Source organism: Parasteatoda tepidariorum, chromosome 10 (assembly GCF_043381705.1).
Source record: "Parasteatoda tepidariorum isolate YZ-2023 chromosome 10, CAS_Ptep_4.0, whole genome shotgun sequence".
NCBI lineage: Eukaryota > Metazoa > Arthropoda > Arachnida > Araneae > Theridiidae > Parasteatoda > Parasteatoda tepidariorum.
Window position 1 is genome coordinate 2,271,328 of NC_092213.1, and position 21,075 is coordinate 2,292,402.

The window sequence follows — 21,075 nt, forward strand, 5'->3', positions numbered from 1 at the left end:
GCCCAGTTGAGTTCTTAAAGGTTATTGCAAACTATATACAGGGTGGCCACCCACCTTGAAAACCTGGAATTATCAGGGAATTTTTTTATACTGGAAAAATCAGGGACTTTTTAAAGAAAAGCTGGAATATTTTCTTTGATTTTTCTTAATTTTACTAATTTAAATTATTAATAATTTTCTTATTTAAAATTATTTTCGTGTCACCTCATTCCCATAAGGTGACATGGCTAGCACTCTATACCGTGAGTCAAAGATGATAAAATAACATTAAAGAAATAATATTTTAAATAAAATACTTTATAATATTGACACTTTTCTTGTACCCATCCTAAACTTTAAGAGGGAAAAAAAGCACATTCACCTGGAAATTTTAGGATTTTTACATATAAAAATCAGGGAAATTTGAAACCTGATTTGAGTGGCCACCCTGTATATAAGATGTTCTATAATGACTGCCTTAGTATATGTTTAGAATCTATGTAAAAAAATTTTTTAAAAAAAAGCAAAAAAATGTATAATACAAATTTGTGTAGTTTGGATTTTAGAAAATACTGACCTGATCGACCATTCTATTTTATAGTCTCAAAGATGGTACTATTAGAATTATGAAAAGAACTGAGAAATCTGTACCTGACAGTTAGTGAGCGATAGCAGGGGTGATAAATCCCTCATAAAAGAATTAGTATGTAGGGTTGTGTGAAATAGCAGTTCCCAATTTTTTTCAGCTATGGAACCCTAAATGATAGACCATCTATTGGAAAAACCCTTAAGATAATAAATAAATTAATATGTTTAATGATCGGCATTTTATTAGTTATTTTGAAAACATTTAACAAATGAATGTAACTTTTCCGTTGTCGTTGGCCATTAACCACATCCCTTACCCATTTTTTTGAAAAAATATGCAAAAAATCAGCATATTTTTTTTTATTTCATTAATAAATACAAGGAACTAAAACAAAACAAACTACAGAATCACGATGGCCAATAAGTGTTTTTATGGCCTAAGAAAATATCTTAAGTCAAGCCTAATAAAAAGAAAAACAAAAGTGTTACTCTATAAATGTCTTATACGATCAGTGCTTACATACGCATGTGAGACATGGACAATGACCCGCGGAGATGAAAATATGATAGCTAGTTTTGAGAGAAAAATACCGCGAAGCATTTTTGGTGGAATAAGTAAAAACGGTACCTGGTTTAGAAGATCAAACACGGAACTTTACAAAGCATATAAAGAACCTGATGTCATTAAATTTATCAAAATTCAAAGGATTAAATGGGCTGGCCACATTATAAGAATGGAGGATGGCGGGACAACCGCTACAAGAAAAAGAGGACGACCCAACCTAAGATTTTTAGACTGCCTTGAAAAGGACCTACAAATTTTAAAGATAATTAACTGGAGAACCATGGCTAAGGGAAGAATGTCTTGGCATAGGCTTGTTGAGAAGGCCAAGGACCATCCTGGGCTGTCGTGCCAATGAGAAAAAGAAGAAAAACAAAACATAATACACAAGTTCTAGATCAAAAAAATTTTTTTACGTGTAATAAATATTTCATTTACCATCAGTTTACTATCCCAAATTTTCTCGAGCAAATGAAAAAAGTTAAATATTAGTCTTTGTATCTGCATTACTTTCACTCGTGAACGCCATTTTTTTATTCTTTTTTTTGTTGTTCTATGTAAATTCATCAACCATCGTATATACAATTGTACAAAACAGGTCTGCTGCACCACAAATAACAAAACTCCCAAACAAGAATTGGCAAACTTCCAGTCACAGCAGATGATTGTTTTGCTTCCAACGGAATAAAAACACAGATAAAACAAAACATATTGAAGAATTCTGCTACGCCCGAGTTAACTCTAGGTAATAAATATTTGCAATATATATACATACCCGAGTTAACTCTGGATAATCAGGGAAGCGGTTAAGGCGAGTGTTGCGATTGTTCCCGTTTACCAGTGGCGCCATCTATGGCCAAGAATTCGACTTCTGCCACACACATACGTCACACCCGTTAATAACCATTCATTCATCCACAGATAGTAATTTTATCCTGAACCAGAGAACGATCAATTTCCAATTCAGTACCCCCAGAGGTATAATTTGTCATGGGAACATAGAGGACTTTGTTACCCGACAGATTTAGCGTGCACTAGTCACCATTTACTACAAGGGAAGTCTTCGGCCGGCTGGATTCAAATTCCTGTTCTCACGACTGTGAGTCCAGCACCCTCCCAGCCTTTTCCATCGTATTGTTTAATCAATACTCTAATATCAAATAGTTAAATGTACAGGTCTAGAGCAGCGTATAGTTTTTTTAATTTTAGTGTATCTATAAACTGAAATTGGCTTTCATTGAAATAAAGACTTAAGTTATTACTGAGACATATTTCTCTTTTGTTTAATTTTATTCTACGTAAAATACTGATGCAATTTTTAATAAATGTGTCCTTTCCATTATTCATTCCAAATATTATTAAAAATTTTACTTTTTTTTCCACAGCCATTTTTACAAAATTTCATAAAAATAACAAAAATATTAAATAAATAATGGGTAAGTAATCAGATATAAAGTTAATTATTAGTTTAAAAAATCATAAATGGTAAAAAAAAAAAAAAAAAGCTCTTGGATCCCCTGTGACCCACCTACAGAATTTTAGAGTTTGCGCAGAACATCATTTGGAAACTGCTGCTCTATGGTTTGCCATTTTCGATTGAAAATAAACTTTTTGAACGATTTAGAAGTTTTGCTCATCTTATTTGTTATATTGATTTGAAATTAATATATTAAAAATATCTGTAAAAAAAACTTTTTTTAATGTGAGAGAGTATACATTGTACGATTTTAATAACCTTTCAATCAAAAATAACTGCGAAAAATTATTTTATGAAAATTAAAAATAATTCATTCTAAACGAATTTTCGTATCAGAAAATAAGCTTAGGCAATACAATTTAATTCCAGTAATATGAACATTTCATCCTGTTTAGAAAAAGTGAGTAGATAAGTAATCAAAATGTTTGATGAAGGCTATGAATGTATGGACACTCAATTTGCAGCATTAATAATTTAAACACATTTTTATTCCTTTGGCTGCTGTAAATTGAATTGTTTCGTATGTGCAACTGCTGAAGACTGAATCCTTTTTTGTGCAATGTGAATTTTTGTGGCGTATTAACATATATGTTGTAGATCCAATTTGTCCTCTCCCAACATTATTTTTCATTGTATATTGCTTATTTACTAATGGTTAAGTTTAAAAATACCATGACTTGATAATAATGCATGTATTTAAAAATTGGACAAACGACAAGTAACTTGAAATTTTATTTTAAGAAATAAAAAAATTAATAGTTTATTCAGGCATCAAAAATTTTCAAATTAGAATCCTCTTTGTCCACAGAAGTACACCATCCTTGCTTTACAAATAACTATTAATTTCTGGCTCTTCGGTAGTAGACGTGTTTTGTGTATTGCACTTAAGTCAGAGTTTTCATTCAAGTCTCTCGCCGCAAATTCTTGAAAACTACAACTCATTTTTAAGGTATAATAGCAGCAAATGATACTACAAAATTCATATTAACCACAAATGTAATACAGTAGGGAACCGACTATCCGGAACGATCGGGACCATCGCTATTCCGGATAACTGATTTTTCCGGTTTTCTGAATCGTTACAAAAAGCCGTTTTTTTTTATTGTTAAATCCAACTGAAAAAAGAAATTGGAAATAATCTTAAAAAGAAGAAAAAACGATGAAGTAATACACTAATTATTATTTCCGAAATGATGGTATAGTAAACATCTTTAAAAAAAGAACGAAAAATCCTAAAATCTTATGAGGAAAAAAAATTTTTTTTATTAAAAATGGCGGGAAAATTTACCGAATTTCGTTCCGGTTTTTTGGTTTCCGGATAACAGGTTTTGTACTGTATTACAATAAGTATGTTAATGTTACTATCTCTCTTCTCTGGTAACAGCTCAAACAAGCTTAAGATAGTGAATTAATCAAAATTTACCAGATGTGTGATTTTGTGTTGGGTAAGAGAAACAGAAATAAGCACATGAGACAGTAGACAGCCAAAGCCTTGGGTTAGTGAGCATTTGCCTCGTGCTGGACACAAATATGGGCAGATGGTGTTACTGGACACTCATATAAGACCATAGCAAATTATAGAGTGTGGACTAAGTTTCTTACTTGTCATGAATAATATTATAAGGCAATTCATAACAAATTTTCAATTTCAAAATTTATATATCACTTACTTTAAACAATATTGTAAGTTAGATATTACAATCAGATTCAGTTCAAAAGAATATTACTAAATTGTTCTTGTTGGTTGACTGTTAAAGATATACTAGAATGAAAACTCACCGATCCTCTGTACTTAAGTCTATATTTAGTACGATTGAGGAAACTATTTTTATAAAGCTTCTCATAAAATCAATTAAAATTACTCGGAAAATTTTCTTTTATGCAGTTGAAATGAGAACAGATTTTTTTTCAAAGCTAATACTTAGCAAATTTAAAACTGTTCTGGTGGTTATAATGTTAACCCTTTATGTACCGAAGAAATTTTAAATCCTACTAATGTAATTTACACGCAGCATTGAAATGGAATAAAATATCCTATAGGAATCTGTTATATGACTTTATCAGTACCAGTCGACAACACCCAGGAAAATATTTAATTGTTGATATTTTGTTCCCCAGTTCTCAACAAATTATGCAAGTGTCTTTCATATTTTTTATTGCTTCATTAACATTTTTAACTAGTTAATAAATCAAAGTATTAAATGCTTAATTTAAATTAAAATTTTATAATGTGAAATAAGTTCTAAATTAAAAATATTTTATAAAGATTAAAAAATATTTGTCGAAGTGTAGAATGAACATTATTTAGTAAGAACAACAACAAAAAGAAAAATGTGGATATTTTTGATACTCTTTTAATAATTAGAAAAATAAAAGTTTATTTCAATAAAATGCGTTATTTATCTTACTTTTGTAAAATCAAAAGCTATTGTGAAGTTCTCTATTCCATACCTTCCGGTAATTTTAAATATTTTTGTGGGCCTCATATATATATACTTAAATTAATAAAAAGCAAAGGAAGGTAAATATTTTGAGTACTCAATGAAATGAAAAACCTTTTTTTTGTTTTATTAAAATATAACACAGACATTAAACATATCAGTTTAAGTTTCATCATCACTCTCTTTATCCCAGTCTTTCATTTCAGCACCCATCATGAAATCATCTTTTAATATACTCCAAGTCTCTTCTTTTTTTGCCTTCTCCACTTCACTCTAAAAATGTTTAATAAGAATATTGAGTATAAAATCGGAAACAAAGAAGGAACCTAATTATCAGAGTAAAAATAGCTTTTTTGAAGAAATGTTTTTAATTACTATTCTTAAAAGTCAGACTTTGTTGCAAAATTCAAACATAAATATCAGGTGAAATTGTTGTTGTTGCAGGTTTCAAAATTTCCTATAAATCTGTCGAGTGCATTCTTGTCTTTGATTTTATACCCTTAGACTGAATTAGTCTAATAAATCACTAAATTGAAGCCATTTTACAGTCATTTTTCTTCTCGAATTATAATTTTAAACAGAATGTAACAATTTAGCAGGACATTAAAATATCAACAGATACCCCTATACTTAAATAACAGAGATACAGTGAAACCTCCAGGAAAGACCACCTCCATTTACAACCACTTTTGGGAGGAATTTTTTCCATAAACTTTGTGTTGACATTTAGAAGGGACCATTAAAACCTCTCCCAGTAAAAATCTGCACCAAATGCGGTCAAATAAGGAAACACGAAAGAATATCAACAAAACAAGTAAGTAGGTCAAAATGTATTCAGAATATTTATGGGGGGCTCTTATTTAGAGAGTTCTTTCTAATGTTGCAACCTCATATCTGTAAAATTTGTACTCTAAAGAAACTTGGATACCCAAAATAAAGATGATTCCAGAGAAACGTTTATTTACTATCGACAAGGAAATGAATATAACAAATATGAGAAAGAAAATAATTGGCACAGTGCCATCTATTCATATAACTTTAAACATATTTTTCAGATATTATGTAACACACTCAGAGTGCACTAAAGACAATGCTATTGATAATTTGCTTTTAGAAATGAAAGTTAAAATAGAAAAAATTTTATTTTGCAAAAAGACAAGCATCTCAAACAAACAAATCTATTCTCATCTTTAAAATCTAACTCATTTTTATGATATAAAATTAAATGCAAACTTAAACAAAAAGCACAACTGGTAAATTTGTTTTTACACACAATTATATTAGCTGGTATCATTTTTATAGAAGCTAAATTTTATTCGTAGATCCATCCTTTCGTAACTCTAACAGACGTGACATTTCCTCACCAAAAAATGACACTGAGTAAAATTAAAATGGTTCATGAAAAATCATGTACCTTTTATTAATTACAATTTTAAAGTCAATGGAGGTAACCTCTAAGAAAGACCAATCAACGACCATTTTACTGTACATTTAATATTATGCTTTAAAAACAAAATGTGAATTTTTTCAAAACAAATTTAAGTGTCTGAACATATCAAAGCATCAAAATCTATTTCTATATGCAAAAAAAAGAATGCTTTAAGTTATAAAAAATCTCATAGAGACCAATGACTAGTGCAAAATAAATTAAAACAGAAAGTTCTTCCCTTTTTTCCTCCTTTGACCACTCTTGAGTGGTCAAAAGAATGTATTGTTAGAATGAGCTTTATAGAAAAGACATACCTCTGCTTTTTTGTCTTGCTTAGAATGTTGCTTCAGAATGTCCATAAAAGTGCCTTTGACAACATTTATCTTTTCATTCTTTCGAGCACTTTTCTTATTATTTTTCACCGTTTTTTGATGGTCTCCAACTGCATTAAACAAATGAACAACTCCTCTGGTGAAAAAAAAAAATGCAGTTAAGAAATCTACATTTTTTAAAATTAATGATCAAAGTAAAGAACTAAAAAGTAAATGATAAAATAGAAATAAAAAAAATACAGAAAGGGTTTTTTCGAATTTAGAATGAGGGACACCAATCATAGAAAATATAACACTAACTATTTTTAATGTAGGCTGTAACAAACTCATTATGATTTTTAAATGAAGTTTACAATCATTTATTGAAAAAAAAATGGTCCTGCATAATGCTTACTAATAAAATCTTTTTTTTTTTTTTTGGTATATAGTTACAATATAAATTTTAATATATTAGACGATCACATAAAACAAAACAAATCACAAAATTACACTGAAGAATAAAAATTTCACAAGACACATAATAAGTTTTGTGACAAAGAAAGAAAAGTTAATGTAAAATATTACCTAGTTGCTATTTTAATGAATTCCTTTTCCTTTTCTTTCTTTGTAACATCTGGTTTTACTCGACACATGGCTTCCCATTCTGCTTTCTAAAATAAAAATATAACCACTATAATACATAATAATTAAACAAACCTTCTATTCATATAATTTTTCTATTTTCAAATATTCAAACTTAAAAGATGGACAAGTTTTTAAAGCATTTTAGTTAATCAATTCTTTTTAAATTCAAGCTCAAAGAAGACTCAATTATACATTAAACAATCTTAACTAAGAATTAAAACTATAAAAATTGCTTTTAAAAGGCATGATTAACTAAATTAAAATACAAATGATTTGTAGAATATATTTTTCAAATGTGTGTATTCAGCTATTTCAAAAGTTATGACTTTTCCAATTTTAAAATGTCAATACCTACTGAACTTTCAATTTTAATCGATTCTTTGTAAAAGTAAATCTGATGATGATATAATTCTTCATAAGTTATGATTTTTTTTTTTTAAAAATCTGAACTTAATATTTTTGAATGACTGACTAGTTCGGAACAACTAAACATGATTTTAACAAAAATTAAGTTGTAAACAACCACTCAGATTACCATTTAAAATTTCTGAGATAATTGAATTGTTAATTAGAAAGAAATAATTTCATATAAACTAAACAAAAAAAATCAATTAAATGCTTTGAAACAATTCATCTGCATTGTATACGATTTGATTTTCTAAAAATATAAATAAGTAATGATCTCAATCCACTCTCAATTTCATTTTTAAATAAGTTCCTTGACTTAAACTATGCAACAACAAAAAAAGCAAAATTTAACAAATCAGTAAAAATCTGAAATTATATAATACTGAAATCAAAAGTATGTTTTTTCTTCTTTGATTTCAGTTTAAGTTTAAAAGGACTAGGCATTAGTTCGTATGAAGATTATTTGGCTCTTTTCTCTATTATTACATTTTTACATTGCAAATTTAAAGATTGAGCTTCAAAACATTCAGATAAAAAAAAGATTATTGCAACTGTATCTAAATGAATTAATCTGAAATTAACAAAGAAAAAGATTTTATAACTCAGAAGTTCCATAATTGTTCTTTTGTTTTGTTTGTTAAAATTTTAAAATTGGATTGAATTGGGAATAATAATAATTTTCGTATTCTTGCTGCACCATACCTTCAATTTAACGAAAGAAATAGGAAATAATTTAAATTATGTAGTAGAGCACTACAAAGTAGAGAAACCACTGCAGTTTTTGTAGTGTAGTAAGTAGTTGTTGCGATTCCTAGCAACTGTTTTTAATGTAATTTTAGAAAGAAAAAAAAAATTCAAATGTTACTATTTTTTTTTATCTGATCAGTGCAAATCTTATGTGTATCTGTCAATGTATGCTATGAGAATGCCTTTGTTGCAGATAATTCTCACTGCATGCAATTCCCATCTGGGATGACAAGTACGATTTGTGCATATGCGAGCAGTTTCTCTTACATCAGGCAGTGTGAATGGCTCTGTAATAATTTAAGTCCCCATAGTTGCAAGTTTTTAAAAAAAAATTTTATAAAGATTGACCGTCGCCAATAGCCCATTGTGCAGCTCTAGTGTGACGTAAATTAACAACAACAATAAAGATTGGCAGGTTATTTTCATTGCTTCTTAGACATCTTGTAATCAAAATCACATGCATAATTAGATTTCTTCACGATAATTGTTTCTGTTTTCAAAAAATACAGAAGATGGTAGATACTTCAAAGGCTCATGAAGATGATAGTATTGAACTGACATGGCCAGTGAATAATACTTATTTTAGTGTGATCGAGAAACATGAAAACAGGAATTTTAGTAGTGTGCAAACTAAGCCTGTTAAACAAAAAGCTGCCAGCCTTTAACTTGAACTGTCACCAAAGCCCGACTTAGCCTAATTGGGGCCCAGAGCAAAAACTTCTTTGGGGCCCTTCCTCTGCTTCACTTTTTCAGTAATGAAGAACCGAACTTTATGGAGTTATTTAAATTTTTCACCTCATTATAGATAACAAGAAAATTGACTAGAACCTAAAATAGCTATAAACCCCGAAACTTAAAAGAGAAAATATCACTTTCAAATTACGTAATCCCGAAAGGAAATATATATATATACAAGGTTAGCAATCCCTAGAAAGGTAATTGAAGCTCAATTAAAAACACTCACCTTTTTCTGATTATCTAATTTAGCCCTTCTCATTTCTTTGTAGCTTTTTTCTTGTTTAACTTGTGAATCCTGTTCAACCACTTTGCCAGATGAGTCAACAAATTCAATATCTTTCACTTTTTTCTTTTTTATATCTGAGTCTCTTTTTGCTTTGCTAAGAATAAAGTTTTCAGTTCTAGGAGTTGTGCTTAAAACATTTTGCATTGCCTTTGCCCAAGCCATGTTTCCAGAAACATTTCTATTGTTGTCATCATCATCGCCCAGCAATTCATCATCAGATAAAGATTCACCGCCAGATTCAATATCAGCATCCATCTCATCACCACTTTCTTTTGTTTCTAATTCCATCATAGTTAACAGTATCTGAAAGATACTGACAACAGTAATAAAGATCAAAAATATCATATGGAAGAGATGGCAAACATATTTTTTTTTTTTAAATCTAATATAACTACAAAAATTTTTTATACCCAAACTGGTTTAAATGGTTAAGAAATAAAGAATTTAAACAAAAATTCAATTGATTAGATTCATTAAAAAATTATTAACACAGTTTTATAGAAAGGAAGATTATACATCACTTCTCCAGTGCTTAATTTATCATAAAACCTGAGCGACTTAGAGCTAGAAATTACACATTTCTAATTTCAAACTTTTTCACATTTTTACGAATTATTTATTAAAATTATGAGTTATGACAAAAATTTAAATAAACATAAACTCATATTCACTAAAGTTTAAATAATACAAAAACATTTTGTATGTAAACAACATGTGTTGCACATTACTTGGGTAAAGTTATGACCAGTGCAAGAATTCAAAAACCAAACATCATAGAATATGCAATGTAAGTTAAAAGAAAATAATTAATTGGAAGAAAAAGAATCAATCTGTTTATTTTATGGTGTTTAAATGCCTGGAGCAGATAAAAATTACGTTTTTACCTAGAGCTGATAATATTCTGTTTTTTCCTGAATCCCTTTTATTAATTCTTTTATTTCCTATTTCAAGTTCAATTTTTCCCGCTCTGAGGTATGATCTTGCGATATGGTTCGTCACTATCATAGCAACCCTATCACCCAATCGAGCATTTTGTATGGTGGAGATGCGTTCTTACACGTGATATATTTTTGAGTAAGTCTCAGTGTCTCTTGAAGATTGGAAATCTTTAAAGTACAAGCTCGAACTTAGTCATAGAATAGTAGCTGCCAGCATTGCTACCCGTAAACAATAAATCTTTCAATGATGAAAAATTTAAAACATGGTGGGAACCATAAGGGTAGAACAATAACTAAATGCTTAAATTAATCCAACTGATGCAAATCAATAATAAAAAAAATATATCAACTATATGATCATCCTTAGTAAAAGTTAGAATTACAGCAACTACTTATAATTTCGAAATACAACAGGTTCCAAAAGTTCTGTGTCTACAGCCCCTTTCCAAATTAGAACTGTATTTTTTTTTTTTCACACACAAGAAAACCTGGGAGCAGAAATCCAAATCTGTTTAAAAATGTGTAAGTTTATTCAGAGAAAATATATCTGCACTAATAAAGATCAGGCCCTCAAACTATTAAGATTGAACCAAAGTATTTGAAAATCTGACTATTAGATCAAAATTTATCCTGGGTGTTTACTTTTTTATTTTGCATATTTATTTCCACCAACAATGTTATTCTTGGGTAAGTAAGGTTCAATCTATGTTAGTCCGTAGAAAAGATATATTTTGAAACACAATATTGATTCAATCAAAATTAGAAATAAATTTTAATACATTGAAATGTGAAATAGTTCAACAGCATTTTTTTGAGAAATGTGAACATACTTTTTTGATAAAGCACTTTATTAAACTTTTTTGAAAAAAATTGTGACAAGATTCAATATAAAGTATTTTTATAGCAACATAATTAATTATATACCCTAAAAAAAGGAAAAAAACATAGTAAATTTGTTCAAATGATTACATTTTAATAATATTTCTCAGGATTGGCTGGTTTAAACCAATATGTTAAAACGAGACAGGTTTGTTTTTTACTTTAAGAAAAAAAAAAATCTTTTTAATAAGTAAATTTTTTATCGATACATTCTTTTTTCAGTTCAAATATATAAAATTAAAAAATATAAAGTTTTCTCGAATTCCGGATAATTTTGAGTTTAATTGCTGATGGGAATTTTTATTGCTTTAAATAAACATAAATCTGCAATTTTTAAATGTTGACATAGAGTTGAGCTTCCACAGTAATACTTATGTAGTATCTCAATTATTATTTTTTACATGTAACATACACATAATGCTTGCTATAGTCAAAAATATAAATGGGAATGAATGGCTTTCTTAACTTTATAGTTTCATTTTAATTTTTTGTTCTTAGGGTAACAAATTTACAATGTGAATGCAATGCGTTTATATTCATTGTTATAATAATTTCATAAGGCAATTTTTTATAATATATTTAAAAAAAAAAAAAAAAACAGTTTAAAAAATACTCAACATTTATTTAAAATATTTTAAGAGTATTTTTTTAAATTTTATTTAATGTTGTAGTTTGTCAACAAAAATATTGTTATATGTTGAAATAAATGACAAAAAGTAAGTTCTTTCCTAGCCGTTAGAGCTAAATCATGCCTTTTAAATTTTGAGTGTTTATTTATATTTATGCAGCCGTGTGTTTGTTTCCTTTTCATCAATCTAATAATTTAAAATATTTTTTAATTAAAAAAATGTAATATCTTTAATTTGAGTGGTAAAGATCTTGTATTGGAAGCTCACGTGCAATAGACCAAAGAAACTATGGATGGAGGATGTCTTGAATGATTTAAAAACTTTAAAGATCTCCAATTGGAAGTTAAAGGTTAGAGACAGAGCTGTCTAGAGAAATATTGTGAGGCAGGCTAAGGCCCACTCCGGGCTGTAGTGCAAATAAAGAAGAAATTTTTAATATCTCACTCATGCTCCTTTATTAAACCTTGCATTTGATTATAACCATTAACTGCTACAAAAAGGAATGCTGCTAAATAATGACACAATTAATGCAGAACTATTAAATTTTCATACATACTGGCTATCGAAGTGAAACATTTAGGTGTTAAATGTTTATTTGCATCTTAATATTATAAATAAAAAGTCTTCAGTCGTACTTTTTTAATTCTTTATTCAAAATAACAATTGAGATATCTGTAAAATGCTTTTTAATGGATTAGTTACTTTTAATTTGGGGCTTAAAATATTACTTAAACTTTTGTTTTAATAAAGCAAAAAAAGAAAAATCTTTTTCTGAATTAATAATATGAGTTCGGTACAAGTGTTACATCTAAAATAATTTATGAGGTATCTAAAATAATTAATAACAGTTGAAGATTAGAAAAAAAATTAAGGTGAAATTTAAAAAATTTTATAAATATTTCCCCAAATACAAGATGTGAATAATTCTGGGGTCTAATATTGTGTATATCATACCAATTCTAACTATAAAACTAGACAAGTTAAATAGTTATCTATAACTAATTAAATCAGAAATGGACCTTTCATTAAAACAGGTGGTTAATAAAAAAAATTCCTGAAAAAATAAAAGGTTGTGCTCTTAAGGAGCTGCAGTGTATTTTCACAAAAAGGGCATAGGGAGCACATTTACAGTAATCAAAAGGCAGGCGGGGGGCAGACCGCCCTTCTAACAACGCTGAAATGAACATGGCTTTTTTCAATCGATTCAGGTTTATATCTACCAAAATATAAGGGGCAGCTACCGTCTGGCATATAGGGTCCTAATAGTTTGGTCAGGAGAGCGATCCAAAGTTCGGACCTCTTAATGTTAATTCTACTTTTTGCATATTTCGCTATCTCTTGTAAACTTTAGAAGCACACAATTTGTTTATTCAAATATAATTCTATATTATAAATAACTTTTAGTAAACATTTATCATTTTATATAATAATAGTAAAAAAATTTTTGAATCGTAAGGCATGGAACTTTTTACGTAATTTTAAAGAATGTAATATTTCATAGCAAAATACAAAATTTGAGTAACATAGGTCTGAAAGAAATTCTTAATTTAATGAGTCTCTGATTTTTTTAAAATTTGGTTTATCAGGATCTGCTCAAGGGGAGATTTCCGTATCCTGATCTGCGACCGAATTATCGCCAAGTCTTGACTACTTTCCGGCAGCGGCTCGCGAGAAACTAAAGAAACATCACAGAAAGGGACCAACTCGAAATGTATAACTCGTAGCCATCCCTGGGCAAACATCTACATGCTTTTTTTAGCAAGTTTAATATCTATTTGCCCCTTCTTGGCGATTGTAGTGGGGGCAACAGATCACGATACGGAAATATCCCCGGATAGGGGAAAGGAATACGATTTTCACTTACGTTAAATTGTAATATACCTGTCTTCTTTAATAATTAATATTGAACGAACAAAATTTAATTTTGAACAGCAGATACAACTTGGTTGATAGGAAAAATTTTAACGTATACGTAGTTTTTAATAGAAGCAGAAGAGAGAAGAAGAAACATACACACGCAAGTAACTGCCAACCACAATCAGGCAAAGCAATATAAAGAAATTCAAGAATATTAAATGTTATATCAATATACTTAGCATTTATACTTGAAGAAATACACACGTAATAAGAAATTTTCACTAACCTTATTTAATATCAGAGTATAAAACACCAGTAATAAATTACATCAAATTCTAAAATGAAGTCCCTCGCAGCACGTTTGCTTGTTTGTTATTATTTCGGATTCTTAGAGCATATTTGGTTACTTATTTCTGTCATTTTAATCCGCTTATCAATCCGTTCATGAACATTGTTTTTCATCAAAATGAATGAAATGCAACCTTGAATTTAAAATTTCATATGCATCAAGTAATTTATATTTATAGTTTCCATGACATTCTAGATTTCAATAATCTTTTTTTTTCAATATTTCAACAAATGAAATTTCGGTCAAAACGAGTATATAATATTACAAAAACAAACCGCCAGAAGCGTATATTTGTAAACAAGCATGACTTTAAGAAAAGCTATCGAAACACGTAATATAAGTAAATGTGTTTTTAACTTATCGGACTATTTGTATAGTTATAAATTCCTGTAAAAAAAATTATAAAGTTCCTTTCGCTGATTTTAAAGAAATAAATCATGGATATTGTAGAAAAAAGTAAATCGGTTTGGACTGCTGCTAAAACGGACACTGAGAAATTCGCAGCACTTATGGTCATCGCTAAACTTATAAGAAGTGAGAATCTTTCGGAAGAAAACACGAAAGAAATTTTTCACGCTATTGATCAACGTTTTCTTCTGCGGTTGTTAGAAACCGAGGAAGAAGAAAGTGCGATCCCATACAAAACTCTTTCCATCGCCATATTCTCCAGCTTCTGTATGTTTCCAGACATGTTTGAATATTCGAATGTGATGTGCTTTGTTCCCGCAATGCTTGAAGTACTAAATTCTGATAATTATGATGAGCTAAATGCGTCAGTGAATGATTCTTTAGACATTATTGCCGCTATGTTAGGAAAAGATGATTGTAAACAGCGCCTATTAAACCCAGACATTCTGAATGGATTGCTCAAGCAATATAAAATGTCCAAACAGATTAAAGTTTTAGCAGTGATCATGATGATCACACTTCAACCTGAATATAACAAAAATCCTAGCGTAACTGATTTAATTAATGAACTAGCTCACGAGTTTAAGACGGATGAAACGATGAAAAAGTTTGAAATTTGCAATTACTTAACATCTCTATTACTGAAATATACAGATTGCTTGAGTTTAGAAACCAGTTGTGTCATTCAAAAGGGTTTGTCAAACATACTGCAGAGTAAAATCGGAAAAACTCAAAGAGATTCGGCTTTGAAGTTAGCCGGGATCATCGTGCACAGATTCGGATCTCGATGGTTTGCCGACGACTCTGATGGCTCTGAGCGCTTTTTTACAATTTTAGTACAAATCACTAGTGTCGAAGTTTGTATGCTTTTAGATGACAAATCAGTTGACGAAGTCAGTAGAGAACTATTTTTATTAAGTTCTTGTTATTGTATATTAGAGAGGGTTATTGGGATAATGGTAGAAGAAAGCCTTTTTCAAGGAAATCAAAAACCAATTGAGCAATTGCTGAATTCTATAAATATGGCTTTTAAATCTATTTTAGATTTTATAGGAAGCTTGTCAGCATTATGGGAGAAAGACGATCCTGTATTGAAGCTTTCAAATTGTCAGGATATTGTGGTGGCAACGATAAGAGTGTTGTGCTGTTGGCTTGCCGAAGAGACGTATGCATTACAGGACAACATCGTTGAAATCTTGCCTTTTGTTCTTGATGTGTGTAAAAAGTCTGTCTCGCAGACAGCATATGGAAAAGAAATAGCAGAGTGCAAGGTTATTCACTTTTTTATACCCCCTCTGTGTCATCTCACTGCCGAAGACAAAACGCGAGAAATATTGCTCAAAAATGATCTTCTTCCACTGCTCTTCAAACACATGGATTTCTTATGGGGAACTTTTCAAGATAAACGAGTACCGGAAAAAGAAACGTCCCTCGCTACTCTTTGTGGCATATTTCTGAATATCGTTGTCCTCGAATCTGAATTGGTGGCTGAAACGGACGAGTTTTTCTATTTTTTGAAATTTCTTTTTAACACTCTGCCCCAGTTCACTCCCAAACTGGAAATGTTACCGTTGAAGGCAAATTTCTCGGTTTTGGGTTTATTAATAACGAGACAGTATTATAAAAGAGTTAAAACGTGCGAAACTAGTTTCTATGGTTTTCTTTCGTCTAGTGTTAAGTTTTTGTGGGATGCCCACAATGCCGAAGATATAAACGGAGTGACTTCGTTTTGCATTGTGAGGGAATATCGAGAAGTTTGGCGTGAAATCATGGAACTTTGGTTTCTGGGCATGCAAGCACTGTCCACCCTACTTCCTCTAATGCCATGGATAGCCGGATTTCTTGTGGAAAGTGGTTGGCCACAACACATCATGTCGTCCTTTGCGAGGGTCGGGGAACGAGGATTAGAAGGAAATGTGAAGTCGACGTATCAAGCTTTTCTGAGTGCTCTGGTTAAAGTCAGTGATGAGGCAGTTATGTCTCTTTTAAGTTGTGATTCCCTCAATGTCTGTAAAAAGCATAAATTATCTGAACTTGAATCATTAATGCTCAAACTTTCAATTCAGTAATGATATTTCCTTGTTGACGATTTTTCATTGAATTATTTTGTTGTTATTTGTAGCTGTCAGCTTTACCGGATTTTGCTTGTTTCTCACAATTTTCAGAAAATTCCATAAAATTAGGGGGGGGGACACTTCAAGATAGAATGTTTACTCAGCGCATTGTTTGCTTGAGTACTTCTACAAACTTTATGTCTTAATTATAGTAATCAGTTTGAATCTTTTTTTATTGAAACATTCTGAAAATATCAATCTTTCCTTATTCAGAAACCTCTAGTTTTAAATTAATTTGAATAATATGTTATAATTATCTAAAATGATTTCAATATCTGTTACTATTCAAAATAATGAATTCACAAATATAATAAGCATAATATTTAAAACATTTAATATTCATGTTTATTTAATGTCTATCATAAATTTAAAATATTAGAGTAAATTTCAATTTGTAGTTATTAGTATAAAATAGCTTTTGCAATTTATTAGTTTTTAATATTTCAAAAAATTCTCAGTGTCTTATATATTAAGATGTTGCACAATAGTTAGCATAAAATTTATATTATTTCATAAAATATACTAGATTAACTATAATTTATTTTTTAATTTTATACTTGCTAATTTTATGCCTAACTAACCTTAACTAAAACTATCATACTTATTGAAAATAAAAATTATAAATGGTAATTAATTTATTGTGGCACGTTTCTTTTTATTTAATTTTATTATTTTTAGTTAATAATTAAAAGAATACAATAGTAGAAAATATTTTACTATTGGTATCTGTTCACTCCTGTTACCTTTATCAAGGTTTTTTTAACTTTCAAAAAATTTTAAAAATATATATATTATGGTTTGCCCAGTTACCTTTCAAGTTGACAAGTTATATTTTTCGAGCTGGCCAATACTTGGAAGTTGCCAAAACTTGGTGAATGTTTTGGCATAGATATCAATATGGTAGTAGATTTAGACAGATTTTAATAGAATTCGTGATTTTTTTAAAAAAATTTTAGATTAAAAAAAAAACAGATTTATTTCTTTAAATCAGATTTTGTTTTAATGCATAACTTTAGTTTAGAAGTTAGTTTAATTTCACAAATAAAATATTATTGAAAAAAAAATCATAACAATACATTTCAAACTGTTATTTCTTCATAAAAAATATATTTTATTGTGAAACATAATGCATGATTCAAATTTATTCAATTTAGAATAAATATTTATCATTATTAATTACTTAAAAGGTTAAAACAAAATAAATGGTCGTTATTTTTCAATCAGACTTGATTTATAACAGTATTTTTGCTACTTTGTGCATCTATGTAATGTTTGTACTCAGTGCAGTCTTTCCTCAATATTCAACTAATGAACTAGTTCATGTTTCTTTAAGTGGAGTGTTATTGGTGATTTTGTTTTGAGAACAAAAAAGTTTTTTTTAAATTGTATGTAGTTTCATTAAATCTAATTGCTTTTGTTCTTTTAAATTAATAAATTTCTTTTAAAAGCATTTTATTTACAGATTTATTTTAATTTAATTTTATACATTTCATTTAATTAAATGAAATATACTACATATTATAAGCAGGGGTCAAAAGAATTCAAAATTTCTAGGTGTCTAGTATCGTATGGAATGAAAAAAAGTGTATCAGCTTTTATGTTATAGTTTACTTTAATATTTATTAGGCGTCAGCAATGACTTTTTAGGCAACATAGCAATCTGAGATTTGTAGATCTCTGATTTTAAGTATGCATCAGAAAATATGAAAGGCTGTTTAAATCTTGATATTATTTTCTGTTTATATGAATTTAAATTGTATAAAAATTCTCGGTATGTAACTTTTACCTATATACGACACAGTTTTAATAAAACTAGGCAGTGACCAGGGTTGAAAAGTTCTAATTTGATATAAATATTTTAACCTTTTTTTTTCATATGCATAAAAATCTGAATATTTTAGTTAAAAAAAAAAAAACTTGCATGACATCATTGCTTGCATTGGGTTCAAGGTTTTGATTTATAGTACCCATAAAAATTGTTTTAATGCTGCAAAGCAATGTTGCTTTTATGATGAAAAATAAATGACCAAACAAGTTTTAGCAGTTGAAGATTGATCTATTCTGGTTAAGCTATTGAGTAGGAATAGCAAAATATATTGAAGTAATTTTTAATTACATCCGATTTCTCATCAAAAGTTAAGGAATTTCCCCATTAGATTTATAAAAAAGCAGGAAAAATCAACCACACACAAAAAATAAGTAAAAGCCAATAATGATAACCTAGAAATACAACATAAAAATCCCAGAAATACTTTATTAGTAAAATGAGACTTAAAAATTGGTGATTATGCATTAGAATTTATAAAAGTATTGTTTAACACATTATATTAATAGTTAAAAAAAGACAATTTTTTTTATTTAAAAGACATAGTAGAACTCTTGTTAAAAAAAAACTATATTTCTGACCACTTTATTTATGATAAAATAAGATGGATGTAATTTCAAAGTAGTTTTCATTTGTTCGGCTTTGCATTTCATAAGATAAAATTTTGAATTTTTGTTCACCTTTTTAAGTTACGCTAATTTAGTGAAAATAATTAGCAGATTCGGAACCTTTGTCATCTTTGAAATCTTGACCTGGTGAGTCCATTAACCCCCGTATTCACCATTGACTCTGACCTAACGCGTAACTCCCAGTTCCAAAACCCCCGGTTTGGAAACTTTGACCGAGAGTTCAAAAGCGATTCCACCATTATTTTTTGACCGTCGGTTTCTTAACTGCGGGTTTCTTGACCGGCAGTTACAAGCGGTAGATTGCGTCCCGGCGGTAGATTTATAGCCGTATTAATAGCGTTTGTTTTCAATTTTTGTTGCTATTTTTTTTAAAAAAAATTCTATTAAAAGAAGAAAAAGAGATTACATCGAGTAATTAAATTTGAATCTCTCTTTTACTGGTCAAATAAAAAATATGTTTAGTTTCGTTTTTAACTGACTTGTATTGATGAGCAAAAGGATGCGAGCTTTATTATTATGAATTTAGATATTTTATTATTATGGATATCATAAAGCCGCAAGCAACAATAGAAATGTAACTGAAATTCAATTAAAAATATTTTTATTTCACGCAGTAATTTAATACTTTTATTTTACACTATAATCAAGGGGATTATGTTAACATCATTATCATCCTTATTAGCGTATTTTTGATCTTTCTTTTTTCTTCCCTTTCATAACATATTATCGATAACTTAAACCATTGAGAAGAATTTTTTTTTTTAAAACTTTAAATGAAATTGTATATAATAAACTTCTTAGTACAGATAAGCATAAATCAACACATTCATGTTATTCAGAAGTTATAAATAACTACTATTGTGCTGCCATCTGCTGATGATAAGAGAGAATCGACGTCGGTGATATGGTGAATAAGATAACAATTTTTTTAAAGGAAAATGTCATAATCGGAACAAATATTCCAAAACCTTAAAATTTTAAAAAAATTATGCCTTCAAAAATTTAATTATTTCGATAATTGTACATGGAAATGTATCAGTTGTATAAATGCCCCATATGTCATAAAGTAGTCAGGCTATATATTAAAAATTATAACTAAAGACGGGCATTTTAATTTCATATAGTTTTAAGCAATAAATCTCTTCCAAATGATCCTATTTTTTCGAAATATTCTGCAGATTATTTTATGCTTATACAATTCTAAATTTCCTGATTTGCAAAGTTATTTGATGCAAATTATTGTGTAGTTAAAATGTTACCTCGGATCAAAATTTGCATTGATTAAGTAATATTTATTTCAGCATAATTTCTAATATATATTTAAAATAATGTATATGTTTTTAAATTTAATTAATAGCTTTATTTTATGGATTTAAAAAGTTTTAAATTCTTTTCGTTATCTTCATATCTAAATATTGCACATTATTTTGGAAGTTCAACTCTAAACTATTTTTATTTTTGGGCAAGATCTATCATCTCGATAGATATTATTGAAATCTAAAAACATTTAATGAATTATATTCTTTTTTAAATTTTATATTTTTTTCAAGTATCGGTTGTTTTCTTTCTTTTAAAAAAATAAGTAAAAGTTAGTAAAATTATTTACAATCTTCTTACTTACACTATTCATTTGAATTATTGTAGCCGCAATCTTTATTATCCACGACCTTTTTTTTCGAGTGAAAAATTATTTAAGTGCTGTAACGACTGTTAATAATAATTTGAGAAATATATATAGTATCTTCTGTAGAAGATATTAACTCAAGAAAATTTAATTTTCATTTTATTAATAAGCATTTATTTGATGTAAGTTAATTATAGTTACATCTAGTAAAA

At 28.8% G+C, this 21,075-nt stretch overlaps 2 protein-coding genes across 3 annotated transcripts; one reads left to right on the forward strand and one right to left on the reverse strand.

Moving 5' to 3' along the window:
- Positions 1 to 5,158: 5,158 nt before the first annotated feature.
- On the reverse strand, positions 5,159 to 14,421 carry LOC107451833 (RRP15-like protein). Of its 2 annotated transcripts, none has more exons than XM_016068069.3 (5): positions 14,201 to 14,421; positions 9,552 to 9,914; positions 7,373 to 7,458; positions 6,791 to 6,944; positions 5,159 to 5,320 (listed from the first exon to the last, which is right to left on the reverse strand). In XM_016068069.3, exons 2-5 carry the CDS (start codon positions 9,900 to 9,902, stop codon positions 5,210 to 5,212), a joined length of 702 nt encoding a protein of 233 aa, XP_015923555.1. In that variant the 5' UTR covers positions 9,903 to 9,914; positions 14,201 to 14,421; the 3' UTR covers positions 5,159 to 5,209. The 2 variants fall into 2 exon arrangements, with proteins under 2 accessions (XP_015923555.1, XP_015923554.1); XM_016068068.3 differs by having other exon boundaries at positions 9,552 to 9,924; positions 14,201 to 14,360.
- Positions 14,422 to 14,700: 279 nt separating this feature from the next.
- Positions 14,701 to 18,235, forward strand: LOC107451829 (neurochondrin). The gene has a single exon (XM_016068062.4). The coding sequence runs from the start codon at positions 14,701 to 14,703 to the stop codon at positions 16,738 to 16,740; it is 2,040 nt and encodes a 679-aa protein (XP_015923548.1). The 3' UTR covers positions 16,741 to 18,235.
- Positions 18,236 to 21,075: the final 2,840 nt, after the last annotated feature.

Coding starts and splice junctions, on each gene's coding strand:
- LOC107451833 (XM_016068069.3), bottom strand. CDS start 9,902: ATGATGGAATTAGAAACAAAAGAAAGTGGTGATGAGATGGATGCTGAT. Junction 7,459..9,551: donor AATTAGATAATCAGAAAAAG/GTGAGTGTTTTT, acceptor TTTTTATTTTAG/AAAGCAGAATGGGAAGCCAT. Junction 5,321..6,790: donor AGCAAGACAAAAAAGCAGAG/GTATGTCTTTTC, acceptor AAACATTTTTAG/AGTGAAGTGGAGAAGGCAAA.
- LOC107451829 (XM_016068062.4), top strand. CDS start 14,701: ATGGATATTGTAGAAAAAAGTAAATCGGTTTGGACTGCTGCTAAAACG.